This window comes from Rhinichthys klamathensis, unplaced genomic scaffold, assembly GCF_029890125.1.
Source record: "Rhinichthys klamathensis goyatoka isolate OS25496 unplaced genomic scaffold, OSU_Roscu_1.1 h1tg000094l_1, whole genome shotgun sequence".
Lineage (NCBI taxonomy): Eukaryota > Metazoa > Chordata > Actinopteri > Cypriniformes > Leuciscidae > Rhinichthys > Rhinichthys klamathensis.
Genome location: NW_026606633.1, coordinates 2269883 through 2281253, shown reverse-complemented (window position 1 = coordinate 2281253; position 11371 = coordinate 2269883). Strand labels below are relative to the sequence as shown.

Here is an 11371-nt window from a genome sequence, read left to right as displayed (position 1 = left end):
TGTCAAGTCAAAACACGCCTGTAGGGGAGGGCACCGCGTGGAAGAATACAGAACACGAGAGCGAAACTCGCTAACACCCTCTCGACACTGCAAGCGAGGGACTTGACAGAAAGAGAAACAAGTAAAACAATGAATGGGACTGCTGTACATTTATTATATAGCCTATTATTGTTATTATTGTTCGTGTAACCCTCTAGTGCTGCTCGCGTGGCTGTTAAAAAATAACCGATTTTTTTTTTTATTAGGAAATTTCAATTAGCCTAAATTAATGTAACCTACTATATTTTAGATCGATATTGTTTTTTTTATGGTACTAAATTATATTTATGGAATAGTATGATCAATTTATAGCTAACCACTTTTTGATATAGACCTGAAAATGAAATTTCAAACTTACACTGTGTAAATCTTGAATGCTTTGAAGCACAGACTTAAAGGTAGGGTACTAGGCAATTTATTGTAGCCTATACCGGTAACACTTTTTTGTTATAATGGTTGAAACTCTATTCACATCCTGATAGCAATCAATAATAGAATGGTCTACATTTTAAAACATTTACCCTACATATATTGTATCTTTGTATGTCTCAGGACCAAAAAAATGTTCGTCCAATCAATCATTGCATTTGGTCCGAATGCAATGATAGGATGTCCTGTTTGTAAACATGTGTATTTCATCACATGTCATCAGCGCGTTCCATATGTCTATGCAGACAGACAGCCACCAAGCGCCAAAATCAAACAGCAGCCGCCTTTTATATTTCCAACTGAACCAAAACAATGAGCTTATGCTGCGTTCACGCCATGTCATAACCTTAATTATGAGAGTTGGCAACATGTGACATTCTACCCGGAGATGTTCATGTCCTCAGACTCAGATTTGCGTTTCTATGTCAACACTATCAACGGTAAAATTAATCTGCAGCAGTCAAGTGGTACAAGTAAGAGCTCTGTAAGTTGTTTACGTTCATTATTATTGTGATGTTATGTGGTTTGAGATATGAGGCAATTTAACACTGTCTCTCGTGACGCTTTGCAGAATCTGCGGTGTGCGTTCATGTGTTTTGAAGGAGGTGTGCCGAGAGTGCTCTGAAGGGAGGGTGGGATGCTTTCAAAGCTGCTATTGCTAGCCTCTCCACAATTGTCTACCCCTATACTACATGTGTGACTATTTTCTTCAGGACCATTTAACCTTCTTGAATCATTTCCATTTATAAATTTTTTTTTTTCCATTTACATTGAAAGTGCCAAAACCTTTACCCAATTTTAAACCATTCTGATGAAGTAAAAAAAATTAACAAACAAAACGTAAAAATTTTCTGTCGAAAATGACCGAACAGGTTAATGTGTGGTTGTAGGTTTAAATAAAAAGTCATTTTTAGTTAAAATAGTAAAAATACATAAATCATTTTGTACATGTAGCATTTTTTATTTTATTTCTCGGCACAATACAACAATAAATAAATAGATAAAAAGAGTTTTATTAGATTTGATTAACTATTTATGTAGATAGATCTCTTTAACAGATATCATGTTGATTGAGATTAAACACAAAGTTATATTTATGTGTTATGCATAGATGACAAATGAGAACTCCAAATGGAGGCACAGGCCTCTATAAAAACAGACCCACCCAACCTCTCATTTTAAAAGCTAGAACTAAATTTCCTGTTTCAGTTCATAAGACAAAACATGGTATTTAGCAACACAATACAAGGGGCACCTGGTTTATACATGGATGCACAACCTAAATGTGTTATCATTTTGATAGGTCAGTTCAGCTTCTGCAGTAATTGTTTAGTCATATCAGTTTGATTTCTTTGTCTATAGTAACAATAAAAGCTTCATGAATATAATAGTATCAATATTTAATGCTTTAGCTGTATTTTCTTGGACTTACATGTCGTACTGACAGTTACTCTATAATCAGGCATCAAGCGAGTTTCACACGTTGATGTGTTGTGGTTTATGCTGAGAGGTTTTAGATTCACAACTGAGAAAGGTGCAATCAATCTTTCCATTCAATTATAATAATGCTTGAAAACAAGGTCACAGTATGTTGTATATAAAATCATTATTCACAAATCGAATGGAAAACGCCGGCATCAGTAAGAAAAGGTACACACAAATCTGCGACATGCAAAATCACATCTGTGCAGTGCACATGTAGTTGCTCTAAATGTTGAGCTGAGTTTCTACGTATTCAAAATGGATGTCCAGGCAAATTTGCATTCAAATCAAGATTCAGGAAAGATGGGATGCAATTGTGGCTGGATTTGTATTGCGGTGGCTGGCACTGAAAGTCAATTAGAAGTTTATCATGACTTCCCCACTCTCTCTCTCCTCATGCAACCCCATATTTTGATTAAAATGTGAAAACTCTACTCGAGTAACTACTGGCATATTTTGGGAATGGCCTACAAAATGGTTTTTACACAAATGAAAAATGTTTCTGGAGCCAAAGAATCCGAGCAGCACCTTCTCAAATCAGGATTCATATTTGCCAAAGCTTTAAACTGTTCAGTAATTTAAAATGCAATAAGAGTAAACAAACAGTAGACTGACTCTTTTCTAATTAGCACTTCAGTCAGTGAATACATCATGTGCAACCGCAACAAAGTCTCTGACACCATAGAAGATTTTATTTTCCTTAGTTATGGCCTCATTTGGAAATATTCTTATATTCACCGTTATCTTCAAGCCCGGTATTTTACAGGCTCCATTGGCTTGTTAAATCTTGCTTTTAGGTCAAATCTCCCTATATGGGCAAGGTCATAGACAGATTTTGGTTGACAGCATATTAATGACTCTCAACAGACAGTCAGGTGAGTCTGAGGAAACTTGCACAAGCTGAACTGCATAACTCAAATAATCACCAATAAAAAAATAACAACTGAGAGTAGCAAAGACAAAAAGGTGTGATCACTTAGGAAATGTGTGTGTTAAGCATTATATGCTCACTTTAGGCACATGATCTAAGGATCCTCAAGCTCTAGTTTGTTCCTCATATCCTTATTGACACAGGGAGATGTCTACAACTCCTCAGCCCACTTATCAAACAAGAGGAAAGCTTCGTTACCGCAAAAAAAGCCCTCTGTCAATTTTTAAACATCAGTTTGTTGCAAGTTCTAAAATGTTGTCATGTTGTTCATTTCTTATTGGATCAGCATCTCATCCCCCCCCCCCCCACCCCCCCCCCCCCCCCCCCAGATATCAATCACTACACATTTCCTGTAAATGGAGTAGAGTAAAAAAATAGAAAAAATGTCTAGAACTCTTTCTTCACAGTAACCACTAATGATTCTGACCTCATTATATGACATTTCCTGTTGGTTTCAGCACTTAGATTTTATGTTTATGGTTTTGCAGTTCCTACATCAAAACCCTATAATGTTTTGTGATGTAATTGCATGTCATTATGCTAATATTATTGTCTAAATAAATAATTATTTTGACAATGTTAATGCACCTAAAGCTTTTCTGTAAGGCTCATATTTAACATATATATATATATATATATATATATATATATATATATATATATATATATATATATATATATACACAATCTCACAAAAGTGAGTACACCCCTCACATTTCAGCAAACATTTTAGTATATCTTCTCAAGGGACAATACTATAGAAATGAAACTTGGAGAGAGTAATCAATGTGCTGCTTGTATATCATATATATACTGTCCTCTGATCATAACTCAACATACAGCCATTTTTGTCAAAATAGCTGGCAACAAAAGTGAGTACACCCAAAGTGAACATGTCAAAACTGTGTCCAAAGTGTCAACATTTTGTGTGAGCACCATTGTTATCTAGCATTGCCTTAATCCTCCTGGCCATGGAATTCACCAGAGCTGCACTGGTTGTTGCTGGGATCTTCTTCCACTCCTCTGTAATGACATCACGGAGCTGCTGGCTGTTGGACACATGGCGCTTCTCCACCTTCCGCTCGAGGATGTCCCACAGGTTCTCAATGGAGTTCAGGTCTGGAGACATACTTGGCCACTCCATCACCTTCACCTTCAGTGTCCTCTGCAAGGCAGTTGTCATCTTGGCGGTGTGTTTGGGGTCGTTATCATGCCGTTCGGCCCAGTTTCTGAAGGGAGGGCATCATGTTCTGCTTCAGAATGTCACAGTACATGTTGGAATCCATGTTTCCCTCAATGAAGCAGCTCCCCAGTACCAGCAGCACTCATGCAGCCCCAGACCATGATGCTACCACCACCACCATGCTTGACTGTAGGCAAGACACAATGTTCTTGGTACTCCTTACCAGGGCATCGCCACACATGCTGGACACCATCTGAGCCAAACAAGTTTATCTTAGTCTCATCAGACCACAGGACATTGTTCCAGTAATTCATGCTGTTATACAGGTTGCTTTCAGCAAACTGTTTGCGGGCTTTCTTGTGAGCCAGCTTCAGAAGAGTCTTCCTTCTGGGACGATGGCCATGCAAACCGACTTGTTGCAGTGTGTGGCGTATGGTCTGAGCACTGACAAGCTGACCTTCCGCTTCTGCAACATCTAAAGCAATGCTGGCAGCACTCATGCGTCTGCTTTTTTAAGCCAGACGCAGCTGACGCACAGCACGAGGACTCGACTTCTTTGATTGACCCCCACGAGGCCTGTTCCGAGTGGAACCCGTCTTGTAAAACCTCTGTATGACCCTGGCCTGTACTGTAACTCAGTTTCAGGGTGTTATCAATCTTCTTATAGCCTAGGCCATATTTGTGGAGAGCAACAATTCTAATTCTCAAATCCTTAGAGAGTTCTTTGCCATGAGGTGCCATGTTAAACATCCAGTGGCCAGTATGAGAGAATTGTACTCAAAGCACAAATTTTAACTGCTCTAATACAAGATACACAAATTTTTATGGTCCTGTCAAGCAGACAAAAACATGAACATGATGAATAGGAGATGTGGCTTTGCATGGTTAAACGACGTACTGCTATTATCACTTAGGATGTACTCACTTTTGTTGCCAGCTATTTTGACAGTAATGGCTGTTGAGTTATTTTCAGAGGATAGTAAATATACTGCTATACAAGCAGCAAATTGACTACTCTAAAATATATCCAAGTTTCATTTCTATAGTATTGTCCCTTGAGAAGATATACTAAAATGTTTGCTGAAATTTGAGGGGTGTACTCACTTTCGTGGTATACTGTATATATATATATATATATATATATATATATATATATATATATATATATATATATATATATATATACACATACATATTGATAGATGGATGTTTGCTGTGCACGCCTAACTCTTTTTGACAGATGTGCAAGCTTGCTAACATTTTGGAAATGTTTTGTTAAAAGTCTTAGATGCTCTTTGCTTTTTTATATGCACGTGTGTGAGTGTAGAGCTGAGAGATAATATCATCCATATAGCTAATCTATTCTCCTCCCATACCCACAAAATGTGTAAATGTGCCACTCCTTCCTGTTTCAGTAATATCGCTGCCTATGAAGCATCAAGTTTAGCAGTCATGTATGCTGTGACTCCAATGTGCAAAGAACTGCGTGATGACACTTATACATCTTTCATTTACAATTATTCCAATTATTCACAGTCACAGTTTCATTAGCAGTAGCCTATTCATGTGAACTATTGGCTGAGCAGCCATTGAGAACAAATACCAAAGAGGATAATATTAGTAAAATCAGCTATTTCTGTTGTAATTGTATCTAAAGCCTAAATGAGCAAATAATCTTGAGCTGACCAACTGTTTTTTGCATTTGAATCTTATTGGTAACCTAATGGATTTCGGTATTACATTGGTGGTGGTTGAGGAGATTCCCCCTTCCATGTAAAGCGCTTCGAGTACCCAGAAAAGCGCTATATGTAACAAATTATAATAATAATTATTATTAGGCCTTTTTAAAAATTAATTAATGAGTGTCAGAATCACTAGCAACATTCACACTCAAGTTGTTGGCGTTGCTTTACTAAGCATTATAGCTACATATGCAAACAGAAGGATCTTGAACATATGTATCTGAATCTGTCTCTGTGTTAATTTAACATGAACAACACATTTTAATGCTTGTGGCCTCACTTGCCTGAGAAGTGTTCGTGCGTAAACTACGGTAAACTATGGTCATTGCAGTCTGCATTATTTTACAAACTGCGCCCTCCCTAGAACAAAACAGGAACTGCGTCACAAAATGCATTTTTCAGCCTAGGGGAAATGAATCCATACGATACAGAGTTATATCGCAAAGAGATAGAGATTAAACACAAAGTTATATTTATGATAGATAGATTGATAGAAGATTAGGATAGATAGATAGATAGATAGATAGATAGATAGATAGATAGATAGATAGATAGATAGATAGATAGATAGATAGATAGATAGATAGATAGATAGATAGATAGATAGATAGATAGATAGATAGATAGATAGATAGATAGATAGATAGATAGATAGATAGATAGATAGATAGATAGATAGATAGATAGATAGATAGATAGATAGATAGATAGATAGATCAGATAGTTAAGATAGATAAAGATAAGATAGATTTGTAGTTTCTTGAATTACCACAGCTTGACCATTGTGCAGTAAATAATCGTTATAGTGAAATTATAGTGCTTTAAAATATAATTTTGATGCCAGCAGAGGGCAATCACACCCATCAGTCAGTGAGGGACAACAGCAAAAGGGGCTGTGACTCCATAGACCCCTATTGAGAGGGAGCAGCCATCCATAGCTTTGCTAAGAGAGCTGCTCTGTGGCCAACAGGATTGCAGAAAACAGAGCCTTTTGGCACAAGGGATCCCAAACTGCAGCAGTGCCTTCACCAGGGTCTACACTTCAGCCTCTGCAGACTGTTTAAAGTAGTTTCCTCTGATTTGTATATTACTGGACTTTGAATTGAAGATGGGGAGTAGATATTATAAACTGATTTATTTTATGACTCTTACTTTGCTTCTGAGTGCTTGGGCTTCAGAAGAAAAAAGAGGAAGGCCAGGGCAGAATGAGGAAGACAAGACATCCGTAGGAGAGGATAGTTTTGATCAAGATGATTCACAAGAAAGCACGCAGCAAGAAGAACTCCTCACTCTGGAATATGAAGATAAAGGATCCATGGGCACACAAACTACAAGTCATTTGCCCTTCACAGATGTGCCCAATTCTTCACTGGCTGAAATTGGAAACAGCACTGACATGACTGCTAAACATGTCCCTAGTAGCAATCCAACAAAAAGGAGCATCACAAAAATCCACAATCCTTTGTTTCCCGTCACTGACAGCTCTTACAGCGCCTATGGGATTCTCTTTCTGGCTTTTGTGGTGTTTGCCTTCGGCATCGTGGGTAATCTGGCGGTAATGTGCATTGTTTGGCAAAATTACTTCATGAGGAGCGCATGGAACTACTTTCTTGCGAGTCTGGCTTTTTGGGATTTTCTGGTGTTGTGCTTCTGTTTGCCTGTGGTGGTCTTTAACGAACTCACCAATAAGAGACTGCTGGGGGATTTCTCTTGCAGAGTTGTGCCTTACATAGAGGTGAGGCCCAAGTCTTAAGTTTACTTATAATTGTGATCTTTTTCACATGGTTTAATTTACCTGAAGAATTTAAAAGTGTCCAAAGTTTAGCCAGTGCCAGAGACACCATTAGTTCTGGATTACTAACACTACAAACCCTGTAACCTAACCTTTTATCTTTAACTTCAATGTTTTCATATAACATGCAGATTGAACAATTATAAACACCCAAGTAGAATATATCTAAAAATCCTTAAAAATCTTTATGCACATCTATGATGATTATTTATAATAATAATCAAAATATATGTACTACTGCTGTTTGGATTTAAATAGGTAAATGCTTAAGAGTCAAGGATTGGATTATTATTGCAGTGATTATTATGTTTCTAGCATTTTATATGTTTGGCAACAGTTCTTCTAACCTGAATTGATGGAGCGTGTAGCTTTTCATTTCTTAAACCACCATGTAGAAAGACGTATCACGGCCATATTCCTGGATGACAATGTCAAGATTCAGGCTCAAACTGTGAAAGAATGGTTGGGAGAGAGCATGAAGAATCATTTTCACACATTAATTGGCACCTCTGAGTCCAGACCTTAAATTTATTGAAAGTCTTTGGGATGTGCTGGAGTAGACTTTACAGAGTGCTTGACTCTTGCATTGCCAATACAAGGTCTTGACCAAAAATCCATGCACCTCTTGATGGAAATACCATCACAACATTTATTTGCAACATTAAGTGCATCAGTTTTTGGTTTGGTCAAGATCCAAAATAATTATCGCCTTATTGGTATTGAAGAATTTTTTTATCTGGGTGCATCCCTACTAATTCATTTTGAATGAATCTCATGAATAAAATAATGGAAAACACAAATATCTATTATAACAATAATGTTTTTTTGCACACCCTCCAGGTAACATCTCTTGGTGTGACAACCTTCAGTCTGTGTGCTTTGGGCATTGACCGTTTCTACGCTGCCACAAGCTCCCTGCCAAAGGCCCGGCGAATTGAGCGCTGTCAGAAGGTCCTGGCCAAGCTGGCCGTGGTGTGGATTGGCTCCATGGTGCTTGCAGCTCCTGAGCTGCTCCTGTGGCAGCTGCATCAGGTGACTTCACCTACTCTTGGTGACCAAGTGGACACCTGCATCATGAGTCCATATCCAGATCTCCCTGAATCCATCTATTCTCTCATTATCAACTACCACGACGCACGCATGTGGTGGTACTTTGGCTGTTACTTCTGTCTACCTGTTGTCTTCACCCTGCTCTGTCAACTGGCCACCTGTCACGTGTCCGGCGGGAGCGGAAGTTCTCCCAAGCGGCCAGAGGAGCGATCCCTGTCCAAAAAACAAAAGCTTCATCACGCTCATCAGGTCGAACGGCAGCTCAACTGCACAGTCATGGCTCTAGCGGTGGTCTATGGTGTCTGTACGCTGCCGGAGAACGTTTGTAATCTGACCCTGGCGTACGCTCCCATCCAGGTGTCTGAGGAGGTGTCTTCTCTTCTGGCCCTCATAAACCAGTTTTTCCTGTTCTTTAAGTCATCCGTGACGCCAGTGCTGCTGCTTTGCCTGTGTAAATCTCTGGGACAGGCCTTCATGGACTGTTGCTGCTGCTGCTGTGAAGAATGCCAACCAAGCAACTCTTCATCCACCCAAAATGTCGCTGAAGGCAAGCTCAAGACCACAAATGATGTCTCCTCCATTTTTTTCGACAAAGCCAAGGACAGTTCAACCATTTTGTCTATTGGAAGTTGAGTAGGGGGATCCTGTCCCTAAGTGATGACATCATGGAACCACACTTGCAACATATCTTCTTCCCATCGTCCACAAGTGGCCATCTTTACATTTGCAGTTCTTACTGTTATGTTGGAGCAAGTTAGCATTGTTCTGATCTGAGGCCAGTTTGAAATTCTACATGGTTTAATTACATTCTAAGCTTGGCATCTAAAGACTAATTCATTCTTAGTTATGAAAAATGGCTCAATGTACCTATAAAGTCTTAAATGGATAATTCACCCAATCATTTACTCACCATCCAAACCTCTATGAATTTTCCGTCTTCTGTTGAACAAAAAAGAATATCTTTTGTAAATGTCTAAAAAAAATGTTGTCCATACAAAATCATAGTCAGTGGGGTTCAGTGTTGTTTTGGACCCCACTGACTTTCATTGTATGGACAAAAACAGTGAAAAAATGGAAACATACTGTACAGGTTTGGAAAAACAAAACGATGACAGAATGAACTATCCCTTTAATATATCACCAGGGTCTCCACTTTAAGTCATTGTAATTTTGACTTCAAATGTCCCACAATCATACTCCTACTTTTATGTACAGACACATATACATTTTACACATAGCTCCAAGTGTATAAATATTTAGCTAAACACTGTGAGATCAGAAATGCAGTGAATACTACCATATCACAAATAACACATAATCTTGTTCATATGATGACAAAAATGTAAGGAGTATTTGTCTGTTACTCAGGCAAATGTTATTTATCACTTATTTTAATTAATGCCACTTTTTCATAACCACTGAACCATTCTTCTACATTGTTGATTGTCAACTTCTGTACTGTATATAAACACTCAGCTGTATTAGAATGTAAATAGATCATTTTTGAAAGCAAAAACCCTGAGCAAACTAGCTTTTCAAGCCCTGTTATGTAGTATGGTAATATGAAAAGACAGAAATTGAATGGCGAATCTCGTCAAGGGACTATTGAAACTTTTGCACATAGTTGCTTTCATAAGCAAATTCTTTAAAAGTTCATAAACAGTTTATCAAACTCTATTCAATAAATGCCTTTAAATAATTGATGTTGTCTCATTCATCTTTGAAATTGCAAGAAATGGTGTCAAGAGTTGTACTAATCTCTCAAATGTCCATCAAGGCCTGAGGGAGAAGATTTGTCCTCGCAGACTTGGTTTGTTCATTCCCATAAGGTTCCTATTGTTCTGAAAAGGAGATGGAAGCTTCTACTGTGAATATCAATGCCCAGACTACGGCTGAGTTGCCAAGATACCGTCGAAAAAATTCACGTGTTTTTTCCAGAATGGCCAAATGTGAACAAAAAACCCACTTGGATTTGTCACCTTTTCTTGTCAATGAGGGAATCAAAGAATTTGTCAATAGTACAACGTTTGTAATGCTTGTCATGTTCGTCGGTGTGCTGCTGACCAGTGCACGTGGAAGCAAGTATAGACACTCAAAGGAGTCATTAGTCATATAAAAGAAGTGTTTTTGCAGACCGGATCTCGAAAAACTCATCTTCAAACTGATCATCTAACATTGACGACCGTGAAAGATGATAATCCGAATCAAATGTCTGGGTTAGACCGACATGTGTGCTCCTGCTGGGGTTGTTGGGCGGGGGGTTGTGGTTTTGGCTAACACTCAGAGCCTGTCAGAGATTCAGAAGACAAGTGAGAGAGGTAGAGAATGGCCTCATTAGAGAATTGAGCAGGGCTTTAAGAGAGGAGCTCCACTGGCCATAATGACTGAAGGAGAACAGACGAGGCTCTGTTCCCTGTAATGAAGTTTGTGCCACAAATCAACAACTCACCTCACAACACTCCATGCCAACGCGACAGGAAGTATTATACTACAGTAAATCATCAAAATGAAACAAAACACATCCATTAGGAGAGGTAGTTCTGACGTTCATTTTTGGATTTGGGAAGTAAAATTGGTATTTACTTCATGTTAATTCAATTGCATTCAAATGTACTTCGTTTCACTGTTCAATTAAGCATGACAGCTTTCACATTTGTTGTTCAATGCGGTCTGTCAAACAGTCAGCAGTATGTCATGAGTTCTTATTGAGGTAACTTCCAGGA

The 11371-nt window shown here is 38.4% G+C and overlaps 1 protein-coding gene across 1 annotated transcript; it reads left to right on the top strand.

Moving 5' to 3' along the window:
• The first annotated feature begins 6871 nt into the window (after nucleotides 1–6871).
• On the top strand, nucleotides 6872–9498 carry gpr37l1b (G protein-coupled receptor 37 like 1b). The gene is made up of 2 exons (XM_056252409.1): nucleotides 6872–7541; nucleotides 8439–9498. Exons 1-2 carry the CDS (start codon nucleotides 6915–6917, stop codon nucleotides 9279–9281), a joined length of 1470 nt encoding a protein of 489 aa, XP_056108384.1. The 5' UTR covers nucleotides 6872–6914; the 3' UTR covers nucleotides 9282–9498.
• Nucleotides 9499–11371: the final 1873 nt, after the last annotated feature.